Genomic DNA, 14,662 nt, shown 5'->3' with positions numbered 1-14,662 from the left:
TTACTTAGGGATGTTGAACTGTTTTTGTAGGCACTGCAATGTAGAGCTGACTACATTTCCCAGACTTCATTGCACAGCTTTGTGTAACCTTTACATAATGCTGGAGGTAATGGCTTAGCATAAATTTCCATTGCAATATGGTAAATTTTAATCATATTTGTGTCGATTTATCTTATGTAAATCACTCATTTGAAAAGAAGTGCACTGTTAAAGCTAGTGTAGCTGTACAAGAACATGTCACTGGCCTGTTTTATGTGGGTTTTTTTTCTTTTAAATGCTTTGGTATGGTACAACACCTCACTGCTACATCAAGATGTGGTGTTCTAGGTCAACCATTAGATACCTAGTTAGAATATAATTTTCAGAATGGTGTACTGGTTTTATTGTACATAATTATACTTAAATGCAAGCAGCTGCTTCATTGCGTAAATGTTCAGGTCAGTTTTCTGTGGTGTACTACCACACTTCAATGTTATGTAGGCAATAATGTATGTGCCTTTTTTCAAATAAAGACACAAAGGAAAAATGGTTGAATTTTAGTTTAGATGTCAATTATTAAGCCATATTTCATTTTATTTAATTAGATTAGGATTATGTTAATTGAATGTGAATTATTTATGTTAAATTACTAGTTCATTTTATGACAGTTTTATAACTTGACATATGGCCTGACAAACAACATGAGACGGTTTTGCAGAAGCGTAGTGTGCTTTATTAACTACTGAGCCAAAATGACTCTCACCCTAGACTTAGGGAAACAAAAAGGGAAAAAAACACACAACACAAACGTGTAACCAGCCGTTAGCAAAGGAGGGAAGAGGCTTGATTCTTAAACTTTGTTGGTACATATTCCTGTATTTGAGGAGCTGATGGAATCTGCTCGCAGTTTGAAAGTCATTTCTGGTGGCATATACTTGAGCATATTTGATTTTACACAGAGTTTATAAAGATTTCACCTTTTAATGGATCTTTTTTAGTGTAAAGTATTGTTGTGCAAAAGATTCAGTGGTGTGAACTCGGGACTTGAATCAAACCACGTAAATATCTGATATTGAACTTGTCAGTAATGTACAAAATCGTGGGCTTTAGTCCCAATTACACTGTGTGGAACATAAATACTCTACAACAATAGAAGATAAATAGTTAAGTACTATATAATGTCAGTTTTTCGTCTTACATCCACAGATAATGGCCAACACTGGCATTTATAAAATGACAAATGGGCAGCATAACTATTCTAAGCCTAACCCTAATTAACATAAACAAGCTACATGCCTGACATGTTCAGCCCTGTGGATGTGTTGTATTCTGATTGAATTAGACTGCTTCCACATAGTTGGCTGGCAGCATGCCGGTTTTTCCAGTACGCTGCACTGTGCCATACATCCAGCCCTCATCTATGGACTGTACGTTCACTATGACATCTCCATCTTTGAAAGACACCTCATCGCTGTCAGCAGCAGCGTAGTCATACATGGCACGTACAGATTTCTGTAGAAAGGAAGAAAATGTGTCAGTATGATCAAACTGTTCAATGAGGAAAAGAAAGCAAGTAAACAAACATATAAAACCCTTTTGTGTGTGTGTGTGTGAGGGGTAATTGTGTTTTTACTCAGTGTGAATTATACAGTGACAAGTAGGGGTATTTGTATGCAATTGTGCAAGCCAGGAAGGCATTGTATGTTAATGTAAGTAGCTATCTAGCTTGTTTAAAACTCTTTATTGCTTTCTGAGTATCTAAATTAGATTGTCAGCTGCATATTGATAAATGCTAACATCGGCTAGTTTCCAAGTTTTGCTTGAAGTTACAGTTAAGCTTAAGTTAACTAACAACCACCTTAAACCACTTTTTTTGTGGTGGTGCGGGGGTATTAATTAGTATGGTCTCCCCCATAACTCGAATTACGTTTTTACTTTGGTTTTACTTCCTGAATAAGGTCAAATAAATAACAATTTGGTATTGGTTGCAGCACATCATCTTACAATCCATCAAGAGAGAACAGTTGATTCCAAAGGCTATTAATTAAGGCAATTATTAACAGCTACTGCAATAAAATCTTACTTAATATTTATCACATAATATCCACCGAGCCACCTGTATTCTAGTAATAAATTACCAGTTGTAGTAATACCAGGTCCTCAAACAGCAAAATGCTAAATAAATCAAATTGTAAATGATCCAAAATGTATTAAATTTATTAGTGGTTTAAATAAACAGAACAGGCATACATCTTTTTTAGCCTAAGTGAAATATTTCGTCGCAGTTGTAATTATGATATAATTGCCTAGTTGCAATTATTTTAATCGTGTTAATCGTGACCATTTGAGATTTTCCACTGTTGTACGTTTTTATTATTGTGTGTGTTTTTGTTATAAGTTTTATGTAAGGTTTCTATACTGTATGAATAAGACTTTTATATTTTTTATAAAACAGAAATGCATTTTAGAAGTGTGTAAGGTCTGGAAGAAACCAGTTTTTGAGCGATACATGTAAACACGGTACTGCATTTACTGAGAAGGTCCTGGGTTCGATCCCCATGTGGGGCGGTCCGAGTCCTTTCTGTGTGGAGTTTGCATGTTCTCCCCGTGTCCGCGTGGGTTTCCTCTGGGTGCTCCAGTTTCCTCCCACAGTCCAAAGACGTGCAAGTGAGGTGACTTGGCGATACAAAATTGTCCAAGAGTGTGTTCGATATAAACTTGTGAACTGATGAACCTTGTGTAATGAGTAACTACCGTTTCTGTCATGAATGTAACCAAAAGTGTAAAACCTGACGTTAAAATCCTAATAAACAAACTGCATCCACTGCAATTAACATGACAGATGAAATGCACAGCTGCTCCATCCAATATGCTACAGAAAATAGCAGTCTAAACGAACAGTTCAGGAACTCTCAGCTCACACAAGGTTACTGAACCTGTGTATCATACAATTAGGTAAAGTTGAGTAAGGTAGGAAACATCTACTTACTCCAGTAGTGGAGGGGTGTGATGGTACAGAGGACACGGTGGTCTGCTGGGTGACCACAGACGATGATCTCTGCTGAAGCTCCACTGTCTTAGCATGCTGGTAGCCTGGAAGAAATTAAAAATGAATCAATCCTGAAGTCTTCAAAGCGCAGGGTTTCTTAACTAAATTAGACCATTAATATAGCTCTGTAGCAGAAATGGACACTCGAGTTAGCAATTCGAGTCTGAGTCACACTTGAGTCGCTTACAAATAGACTTTAGTCGCTTACAGTTGACTCGCAACTCATCCCTAATGACTCCTGACTCGACTTGGAATTGTTAAAAATAACTCGAAAACAAATTAGTCTTTTCCATTATCCGGGCTGTAGTGCCTTAAGTGACGGGTGGGGCCCAGCTACCCTTTATATCAGTACTGTATATCATATAAATATAGCCGTATGCAGTCATATAAATGCTCATATAAATAATAGTTTTCAACAAATGGCTTAATTTTTTGAGTTAACCTGTTTTAACATCCCAATTACCCTAATTCTGTGGAAGATTGGTTGTGAAGCTAGACATTGTAGCAGTTTAATGTAAGTCGATGTTTGCTTGTTTATCGAGCATTTTAGCAACTTGCTATTTCAACAACTGTGCAGTGTTGCCTATCTAAGAGCTATTAAGATTTTTGTGCGCTGTGCTTATTTTGTACTGTGTGCTTTAAACAGTAAATATTCACCTATTTATGTTGTGGTTTATTGTGGACTTGAAGACACGAGCTTTTAGAGCAACTTATTATCTTAAAAGTACCAGAGAAACTAGCATAACAAACTTTAATTAGCATATCTTGACCTGTCTGGCAGATGCTAATGGCTGCTATTTTTACAGGATTTTTCAGGTTGCTAAACAGAGTTAATTACTAATTTATCCTCCTCTGTTTTTATTTTTGTCTTTATTGGGTTTATACTAGTTGGAAAAATAATCAAATAGTATAAATTAAAGTGTATGATTGTTTAATAATGTTTATGAGCAATTAGGATTTATTGAGACCATTAGGCCTGAGTCAGAGTGTTGTGGTCTGTATTAATAGTTGGGCTATATGGTTAAGGTGTGTCACTGGCACTACTTTGCCTGGATTGATGTGTGGTGAATTGCGTTATGTATTTGGTGTCTTTTTTGTGGTGACTTGCTTCACATGAATTTGCAGTCCTCCAAAATTACTGGTAGAGTGCCTGTGTGAACAAGGAATGAAACATACAGTAATGTGACAGTATATTGTCTAAGCAGTGGTGGGGTTGTACCATCAACCTATCCATTACTAGTCCACTACCTTAATCATTAGGATACAACTGCCAATTCACTTTCTTAGATTTCCTTATCCTTTATCTGGGGGTAGCGTAGTGGGCTACAACCTAAATTCTAAAAACTGGTTTTGTCTAGACCATTGAGATAAATGTTAACAGGACTCTAGCAGTCATAAGTCTTTAGGCTTAAACAATTTAGACACACCTACTTATGTTTAAGTACTTAGCCATGTTAAATAAACATAACCAACAATGGTTCATTTTCACTTTACAAAACAAAAATGAAATTGTCTCATTTTTGTGAGTAAAATTTGTAATGATTGTTTAGGATTAAAAAAAAAAAGACAAAGAAAAGAAGGACATACTGTAAAAATACAGTTGTATTCTGAACTTATATATTAGTTGATTATTTTTACACTACATTTACCATAATGGTGTGTGTATGTTATCCTGACTTGAGACTTAACTTGGACTCTAGCCTAAAGACTTGTGCCTGAACCTGGACTTGTATTTTGTGAATTGTGAACATCTCTGTTCTGTAGTGAATAATTACTCCGAGCACTGTGACTGTACCTGAAGAAACATGGAATCCATTGCTGTAGACGGACATATGGTGGTCCACATTCTCAGACAGCTCAGACTTTTCATCTCCCAAGCCGCTGGCGCTGGTGGAACGGGAATGCTCCTTACTGCGGCGCTGAGCTTGTACTAAAAAAATACAGAAAAATCAATGTGCCATGATATTACTAGTGGTTTAATGATCCTTTATAAAAAAGAGAGGAAAAAAAACTATTTAAGAGACATCTGATGCTGCTTTTTTAGATCAATCCGTGTTTGTCACCTTACTGATGAATAATGGTGCCACTGGTCTCTTTACATGTTTTTCTTTTTAACAAATGATTTAAAAATGCAAGTCTTACTTTATTTAGCCATTTAGATGCCGTGCAGAAGGTACCAGAACTTGGTACTGTATAGTAGCAAAAAGGGCCCAAATGTACCTTTTAGCTTTGATCATATGTACATGCTCTTGAAAGTCCTGTTAAATGTATTTTAGTGCAGGTTACCAATTATAAAAAAGCATTTTTTTTAGGTTTTAGCGCACAGATTTGTCATTTATGAATTATATAAGCCCTTGCAACATACAAGTGTCCAGATGCTTTTGGTCATATAGTGTATCTACATTAGTAAACCAAATGGCAAACCGAAATATTCACTGTTATTGTTCAGTATTTAAAAAGCTATTTCATATATACTTTTAATAAATATTTATACATTTATAGTGTTATATGCTTATACATTTATAAAGAAATTAGCATTAGCAGAATAATCACAATAACCATGATTTAATTTGCCATTTTTAAGTTACTCCATAGCTGCACCCCTTATCTTATGGGGGCCCAGTACAAAGGTTGTCTTGCCCTGCTTGCCAAGTTCCATCCACTATTACTATCACGTGATAATTACGAATCTGCTAGGGTGGCTTCTTCTAATGGACAAATCCTTCTTTGGGGACACATGGGTTACCCCAATCTTTGTGCAATTATATTTCAGTCACTTTAGTGTAGTCACTATGTCTATTTAAGTTTTCTTCTACTTATTGCCATTTGAAAATATGCGTTAGAAAAGAGGAGCCAGCTGCTTACCTGATATCATGTGCAGACTTCTGGACTGGATATTGTCCTCAGCAGGGTCATAGTCGAACACAGATCCTGGGTTTGTACGCCACACACGCAGGTCTAAATATGAAAAAAAGCATTTTATTATTCTTAAATTATTCTTAATCTGTACTTGAACACGTAGGCTTACAAATGTAAGTGTGTTTATGAGCTTACCAGCGATGGTTTCCTGGTCGTGTTCTACAACGCGTCTTCGCTCCATCTCCACCACACGCCTCTGAATGCCACGATAGCTGATATCACTGAAGTCCTGCATGTTCCTCTTTACACGCTCTGTCACAAGGTCACTGGTGGTGGAAGTGAAGCTGCCTTTGTTCTTCTCAAAGTCTTGGTGGTACTGCACCTATAAGATTAAAGACAAAATATTTTCAGTGTTATTCAAATACTTTTTTTTTTTAATTATTTTGTTTTATGCATTTTCTCCTCTCCCGACTTTTTAGCATGTCCAACTGCCCGATTGCATCACACTTCCTTTCCACTAATGACGGCCCCAGCTCTGATTAAGGAGAACGAAGATAACCTATGCCCCCTCCGACACGTGGGCAGCAGCCTTATGCATTTTGTCACTTACACCAGACGAGATCCGCCGCGGACCAGCTCTGTGTATGGAGAGACACACCCTGATCCGCACTCTCTCCCCGTCTCTGTGCAGGCGCCATCAACCAGCCAGCAGAGGTCGTAGTTGCATCAGTCTTGAAAGAGTCCCTATCCGACTCAACACCCCACCCCTATATGAACAACAGGCCAATCGTTGTTCATGTGGCCGCTCAGCCCAGCCAGCAGGCAGAGCTGAGACTCGATACGATGTATTCGAGATCCCAGCTCTGGTGTGCTAGCGTGTGTTTTTACCACTGCGCCACCTGAGCGGCATCTATTAATTATTTAAAAGCCAGTAATTCAAATACATTCCACTGGCAACTTTCTCTGTGTAACAATTACAGGTAACACAAGTAATACTCCAAATACCCCTAGGTGTTACTCCAGATGACCCTGCAAAAATCACTGTCTGCACACATATGTGTATATGTGTATGTGTATCGCAAGACTTTTCTGTCTCACTTTTCCAAGATTGTTTAATTTTAGCAGAAAATAAAATTCATTAATTACATTTAAAGGGAAAGGCTTAAAATGTACATTAAGACATATACAATTTTGTTTCTAAATTGATCAAATAATCACAATAACCATTAGTTAAATATAAAATGTAATTTTAGTCATTGTTCGGCATCCTTAAGTCTATGAATTAAAACTTACACCAGAGATGATTCGCTGGCTCTGCTTGACACGTCTCATCTCAGGAGTGTCCAGTACAAAAGCTGCCTTGCCCTGAACCTGCTTACGGAAGCTGTCAGAGTACATCACCTGGAAAACAGAAGTTATTAAAAACAAACAAAAAAAACTGTTACAAACCAGTCTTGTTAATATACTCAAGAAAGGAGCCAAACAGATGACTGTTAAGACAGATGAAGCACATGGAAAACTTAGACATAGAAAATTGTTATTACAACCTCAGATAAATGAATTAGTATGACTTTTTAGAGAAATGGAGGTCTGTGTTCCACGCCACAGTAGTGCTACTGGATGGGGGAGGGAGCATGGAAAATATTCTGATTAGAACGTTAGCAAAGACAACGTTTTATATTCAAAACGTAAGTTAATATTATTAGCGACCTAAGCAGGAAGAAAGAGTTAGAAGGTTATGTTAAACACTAGTTTTAGGACGCAAGTCCTGTGGCTAAGTACCGAGCTAATGTGTTCTTGGTTCCGTTTGACACGCTCCATCTCTGGAGTGAATACCACAGCAGTTCCTTTGCCAGAAGCGTCTTTGTACAAAACCTGGAGTAAAGAAGAACAGCGACCAGAGAGGCCAATCAGAAACAGACACCACATATGGCACATTCAAGCTCCAAACATTCCTGCATCAGAAGCAGGGGATGTCGGTGAGCAAATGTTACTCAGAACACCAGGAGGTTATATGGCACATGTGAGGAATCCTGCAGTAAAAGGTTAAGAAAAGCAAGAGGTTACAAGAGGTTACTCATGTTGGATTAGATGCAAAGCTGTACATGATCTTAGAACAAGAAATCATAATTAAGAATGAATGATGTACTGATGAATGTTGGAAGGGTTGTTTCAGTTTAAGGAACAGAGGGACTAGTAGAGAAAGGGTTGATCTAGTGGGAAACCAAGTCAGGGTTTGAAATGAGCATCATTAATCCATTGGGCATCTTAGGGGAAGGCAGGAGATAAGGGGAGAAATGGAGGACAAATGTCAGTTAATGCGAATGGAGGCACTCCAAACTCTGAAGCTTCCACTACCGAGCTGATGTGCTTCTGAGTGTCTCGGACTCGCTTCACCTCTGGGAGGTCCGGTATAGCTGTCCCTTGCCCCATTAGGTCTTTGTACTTTATCTACCAGTGGATTCAGTTTCAAGAAAGAGCATAAAATACATCAAACAAAATCAGAACATTCAGAGACAGAAGACATTAAAATCTACAGAGACAACAAACATTTTCAACAGGACAAAGGTGTCAAACTAAAAGTCCGTACATATTTTCATTTATATGCACATTTATATGCACAGGTATGAATACCCTTGGTCAAATTCAATGTTTTGTTGATAAAAAAATAGCACATTCTCTAAAGTGAACAAACTTGGGCACATTTTAATACACAATTACTGCCTGTTTGAAGAATTGTACATATAAAAAAAACTTAACATAAACATTCCATAAATATGCAAAATTTATGAAATGGAATATTTTATGGTAAAAAATCTTGTTACATTTAGAAAAAAAAAAAAAACATTGAACATGGACCAGGGATTGATCAATTTTAAAACAAGACTATAATCTTTAATCACTCTGTAGTACACTACCACCCTGGATTTTTCCTGCAGTTTTGGCATAATATAGTTGTCTGTTGCATGTGAACAAGTGCATTAACACTTAGTGTTATTTATCTTCCAAGTCACCATTATAGAAAGCAGTTGGGGCAGTATATGGGGCAGTTGTAGCCTAGCGGTTAAGGTACTGGACTAGTAATTGAAGGGTCGCTGGTTCTAGCCCCACCCCTGCCAGGCTGCCACTGTTGGGCCCTTGAGCAAGGTTCTTAACCCTCAATTGCTTAGACAATATACTGTCACAGTACTGTAACTGGGAAATGTGGTTTTGGAACTGTTTAACTACATACTACATACATAATTTTTGTTTTGAAGTTGTTTTCTTTATTTCTTCAGTTTCTGTTAGGTGCTGAATGAATTGTTACTAAACAGTCAAATAAATGAATCATTAAAAAGCAGCATTTGAAAATCAAAAACGCACATGTGGCTTTTAAGCCATTGGCTAATGCTTGTGTATTTGTTATTCCTTTTTTTTTTTTCAAGAAAATATCCATAATTATATTTTTAATGCTCTTACAATAAAAAAGTTTATTATTTTACAGGTTATGGTCCTTTAGAACAAACTGGGTTTGACACCTCTGCTATAACAACAGAATGACCTGTTTAGAAAAATAAAGCTATTAAATATAAAAAGAGAAAACAGAGCATTGTTAAAGACATACTTATAAAAAAGACAATACATTGTAAAAATGTCTAAGGTTCCATGGCAACTTGGCTTACTGTTGTTATAATTGTTTATTCTGGTCATTTTAATGAAGCAAACCAAAGTACAGTTGCAATTGGAAATATTTAACCAAAAAAAAAAGACTTTGCAGTATCAGGATGACCAAAGGAAGGTTGGGACAAATGTACAACCATAAGGAATTCGTGTGGAACTGGATAGATTGTCTAGTATGTAGATGTATCAGCGTTTATGTGGGGATGTTTTTCTGCTGCAGGAACTGGAAACCTTGACTGTGTGAATGGCATCATGGATTCACAGAAAAACCAAGGCATTTTGAGACATGTTATGCCCGCTGTGGCAAAACTGAACCATGGTGATAATTAGACTTTTCAGCCAGATAATGATTCCAAGCACACTTCCAAGTCAACCAAAGCATGGTTAAGGAATCAGTCCTGGAATATTCTGGAGTGGCTTTCAGAAGAGAGGTGTCAGAAGCTTATTATTTACTGAAATAGCTCATTAAAGGAATTCGAGTACTGAGGCTGGGGGTTGAATAATAGTGCACATGGACATTTGTCAAGAGAACTAGATGTTGTGCATAAATAAATCTTATTTCTCTTTTTACTAAGAATTGTATATTTTCATTTAATTCTATGTGCACCACCATAAGTTTTACAGTGAGGGAAGTTGAATATTTCCAGATGCAACTGTGACTATTTATTTAAAGGGAATTAGCAGAAAACCTGGTGGTTTTATCATGAACTACATGGATGTTATCATAAATGTAATCTGTAAAGGATTTCATGTACTAATTCTTGATTAGGGGCAGTTAAGCAGAGGATTATTGGGTTTATCTAAAGGAATAAATGGATGGCAATATGATAGATGGCTGTGATGGATTTACACCACAGAATACCGTGCTAATATTCTGCTGATTGCGTTTAACTCTCTCCATCTCAGGAGTGTCTGATACAGCAGTTCCCCTTCCTAAGTCTTCCTTGTATTGAATCTTTAAATAAATATGAATAAAGAAAACTGGTTATACAAAAAAATCTTTGCCAAAAATATGTAGACCACTCTTCTAACAAATGAATTACAAATACAGCAACTGGAATATATATATATATATATATATATAATGTCTGTATATCTATATACAGACATTGGCCAAAGAAGGAGTTAATATGACAGGCAGATGAATCACCAATCTGGCCATGACAGGTACATGCAAAACACTTAAATTAGAAGGGGAATATTGGTCTGTTTTTGATGCTTTGGGCTGTAAAGGAAAGTCTTAATACTAAAATTTATATATTACTATAGATCAATATGCTTCAAACTTGGTGTAAACAGTTGGTTTTTGCACCATAAGAAAAGGGAAGAGTCTTTACTTATTTCAGCAAGACAGTCTTTACATAAACAATATAAGTAAGGTTTAGATAGAAGTGGTTTGGTGTGAAAGAACTTGACTGGCCTAAACAAAGCCCTGACCCCACCACACACAACATCCTGGGTCAGGTTGGAATGATGAATAATAACATCTGAGCCAAATAAACTTTTTCACTGGATGGAAATTGTCACGTTGCAAAATCCTTTCCAGCCACAAATACCGGATATGGGTTAATGGGGGTGTCTGGTGTCCACACAAACTCTTAGCTATAGAGAATATCTTAACTTTTTTGTTTACACATGCTCAACAATGTTTAACATTGTTGCTACAAAGGTGAAATATTAATACTGACAAGGTTGACAGTAGTTATGTATGAGGTAGTTATCTAGAAAACTATAGTAATCAATTCTAATGATCATGGAATAAAATAAGTAGCACACTATAAGGAAAAGAAAGGAATTAGATAAGTCATATGTGGAGGTACTAGGATACCTAAATGAAGTAACACACTGGTTAAAATAAATTAATAGGAACGAATCTCCATTACACAGCAAACGAAACTCTACCGAGCTTATGTTCTTCTGAGTCTCTTGCACACGTTTCACCTCAGGAAGATCTGGTATAGATATGCCTTGGCCTAGTGGGTCCTTGTATTTGATCTACACCACATTTCAGTTTAATTTGTAGGATAAATAAAATGTCAAGATAAATTACAACAGTCATCAAAGCAAAGTGTGGCATAATACAGAAAACATATACACACTAGTAAATATGAAAATGACTGGGTGCTCTGTTATAAAGCAGGTCATTTATATTTACACATAGCCAAAGACTTTTAGTTTATAAATATTTCTGATGATTTTTAAAGTGGTATTAAATACTTTGCGTATTAAAATAAACATATTTAAAATGTCAGGCATTAAATGAAGACAAGGTCTTAATTAAATGATGTGAAAGATTTTGGTTATAACTTGGCAATGACGAGTAGTAGGGGGACACAGTGAAGGGTAAAAGGCTGGTATTGGGTCACAACACAGTGTACCGTGCTAATAGTCGTCTGATTGCGTTTAACTCTCTTCATCTCTGGTGTTTCTGCAATAGCAGTCCCTTCTCCCACATCCTCCTTGTAATGAATCTTTAAAAATGCATTGCATTGATTTGTTAGGCTACTGTGCTCTTACTGAAGAGGCCACTTGAAATGATGACTCAAACATCTCACAAATGTTTACAGACATTATATAGCTTATAGTAAGACAGGTAAAGACTCTAAAACAACTGGCAAAAACGTAGAAAAGCATGAAGGTTTTAGTTCCTTAAAATAGTTAGGTCCTTTGTTTTAAAATATTAGCTGACCATCATTATGAAGTTAGTCCACAACTTGCTAGTCTATAGTTAATAACTAGACCAATCAATGGCCTAAATAATACTGCAACTGGGTTACATGTCCAAGTCTGTTAACATATGATTAAAGCAAGGAAAAAAACAGAAAAAAAGTTTAAAAAGAAAAAAAAGGCGAGAATTAAAAATGGAAAGGATGAAAATATGCTGTTAGAACAAAAAAATACAAATAAATATACTTAATGAGCAGTAGGTACCGAGCTGAAATTCTTTGTATTTTCTTTAACACGAATCATTTCAGGGGTGTCCTTTACTGCTGTAAATTTGCCCTTAATGTTTTTAAGGTCAGTCTGGTACTGAAGCTACAGAGAAAAGAGGACAAGGGCAGTTAACATAGTACACTCAGAAAAAATATTCAAGAGAAATGCAGTGCAACAAAATAGGCTCAGAATGTTCAGATAAATATAATCACCGCATTTAATCATCTTGTTAAAAATAAGATGAAAAATTTGATACTATAAAATAGTTTTACAGACTTGTTTGTGAAAACTAAAATACAAAAGAACATATAACATTAAAAACAACATGTTTATCCCGTTGGGGAAAGAAAGAAACAAAACGGAACAGACATAAAGACAACGTATACACACAATCCTCTAGTTTTAACTTACTGTGCTAAAGTTCCTCTGGTTCTCCCGAACTCTCTGCATCTCAGGAGTGTCCAGAACAGCATTGTAATGAGACATGGTCTTCACTGCTTCCTCCTTGTACTTTTTCTGTTTTAAGATTTAATGATTTTAGACATGATGAGAGAAATGGACCTCATATATCACAATAATAGATGTGACAGTTCAGGACTGAGGATTACCTGGCTCACGATGTTCCTGATCTGCTGAGCATGGATGATGTCCGGAGTGTCGATCACAGTGGTGTAGTTGGCCCTGTCCAGCTCAGCATTCTGCTTGTACTTAGTCTGTGAAATACATACAAGAGTTAGGGTTTTTTTTTTATAAAATGCATGTTTGGTAATGTGTTTTTTTCCAGAATTTAATACAATATTTTTTGTTACAGATCTTATAATCATCATAATTTGAAATGAAACTATACATCAAATAAATTTCTTTAGTATTTGCACGACTGTAAAGCAAGAACATTTGTAAAACTGACCATGTCAATTCTGTTGTCCAAAATATATCAATTAAAATCAATCAAATAATTCAATGGCAATTCAGTTGGAACTTAATATTTCAGATTTCCATTTAATGTACTACAAACAGTAGGTATACAATACAAGAACAAAAAAACTTTAATAAAATTACATTTTCAAATCAATCAAGATTAGAAATAATTCACTAACCTGGCTGAGAATATCTGTAGCATTTTTAGCTCTCAAGAAGTCTGGGGTATCACTAGCCAAAGCTAACATTCCTTTTCCCTTAATCTCTTGCTCCAGTGCCTTCTTATACTCTCTCTGTAGGGAGTGAAGAAATGGTAGGGATGGTGTGATCATACAAGTTTAAAATCAAGTAGACTTTATGACCAAATGTATGTAGACACATGCCCATAAGCCTGTAGGACATCCCATTAAGAAACCATAGGCTTTATTATGAACTTGCCCCTTGTTTTTTGACTATGATAGCCTTTACTCTTTTGGGAAGGGTTTTTACAAGACTTCTGTGGAATTCTGTGGTCAGGCAGTAATGGTCAATGAGAGGGTCCCATGGGTCCCTGGACGCGGAGCTTCTGCAAGATGATTGGAGGATCAGTGGAAAGGCTGAATCCCGTTTTGATTGACAGCTAGTTTGAGCGCTACACCGTCACTTCTCAAACTCAAACTCAAAAGAAGCTTTATTGGCATGACAAATAGGGACATTCGTATTGCCAAAGCAATACACTTCACTAGTCACTTAATCACTGGGAGCTTCAGTCCCATCGCGGATTTTGCGAGTGAAGTCGAAAGACAAACTGCAACCCATTTCAGGCCATTTTCTTGTAAAAGGAACAGAGGGCAGAATTTATGTGTAAATAAATTGACACATTTTATGATGTAAGCCGACAATGAGCTTCCCCTCTTTGAAAGACCAGCAGCCGCCACTGGTGTCCACATACATTTGGGCATATTGTGTATATATGCAAAGCTAAGAAATGCAGCTGTTAAAAATTATAGTAATTTTAATATCAAAGACTTAAGCATTATTATAAGTGGTTAAACAGCTTCATTAGAAGTTCCAGAAATCGAAAAGCATGAAGAGAATTTTACAGCATCAGGGTAAAGGTAAAGTCCTGTTAGGAAATAAAAGTTATATTAGAAAAAAGTTCAGTCTGGACTGATGAAAAATTCATATTTAGTGGAAAGCTGAGTGGCATCAGTATAGTTTTATATTCAAACCTGGTTAGATGATATGGAAGAGGTGTCCATTAGAGGAGTTTTAATAGTTAGC

General features: G+C 36.4%; 1 protein-coding gene across 12 annotated transcripts in view; it reads right to left on the bottom strand.

The window, feature by feature from the left end:
• Nucleotides 1–689: 689 nt before the first annotated feature.
• Nucleotides 690–14,662, bottom strand: part of neb (nebulin) — a 74,264-nt gene continuing 60,291 nt past the window's right edge. For 6 of the 12 annotated variants that reach the window (XM_063005506.1, XM_063005511.1, XM_063005510.1 and 3 more), the window contains 15 exons: nt 13,579–13,692; nt 13,090–13,194; nt 12,893–12,997; nt 12,479–12,583; nt 11,926–12,018; nt 11,450–11,542; nt 10,410–10,502; nt 8,246–8,338; nt 7,670–7,762; nt 7,181–7,288; nt 6,083–6,269; nt 5,894–5,986; nt 4,824–4,958; nt 2,969–3,072; nt 690–1,491 (listed from right to left, as the gene is read on the bottom strand). In XM_063005506.1, coding sequence (XP_062861576.1) covers nt 1,318–1,491; nt 2,969–3,072; nt 4,824–4,958; nt 5,894–5,986; nt 6,083–6,269; nt 7,181–7,288; nt 7,670–7,762; nt 8,246–8,338; nt 10,410–10,502; nt 11,450–11,542; nt 11,926–12,018; nt 12,479–12,583; nt 12,893–12,997; nt 13,090–13,194; nt 13,579–13,692 — 1,695 coding nt within the window. In that variant the 3' untranslated portion in view covers nt 690–1,317. The remainder of the gene's footprint in view (nt 1,492–2,968; nt 3,073–4,823; nt 4,959–5,893; nt 5,987–6,082; nt 6,270–7,180; nt 7,289–7,669; nt 7,763–8,245; nt 8,339–10,409; nt 10,503–11,449; nt 11,543–11,925; nt 12,019–12,478; nt 12,584–12,892; nt 12,998–13,089; nt 13,195–13,578; nt 13,693–14,662) is intronic. The other 6 variants (XM_063005508.1, XM_063005512.1, XM_063005514.1 and 3 more) reach the window with 6 other exon arrangements.

This window comes from Trichomycterus rosablanca, chromosome 12 (assembly GCF_030014385.1).
Source record: "Trichomycterus rosablanca isolate fTriRos1 chromosome 12, fTriRos1.hap1, whole genome shotgun sequence".
In the NCBI taxonomy this organism is placed as follows: Eukaryota; Metazoa; Chordata; class Actinopteri; order Siluriformes; family Trichomycteridae; genus Trichomycterus; species Trichomycterus rosablanca.
Note: the sequence above shows the minus strand (reverse complement) of the source record. Positions and strands in the feature narration are given on the sequence as shown.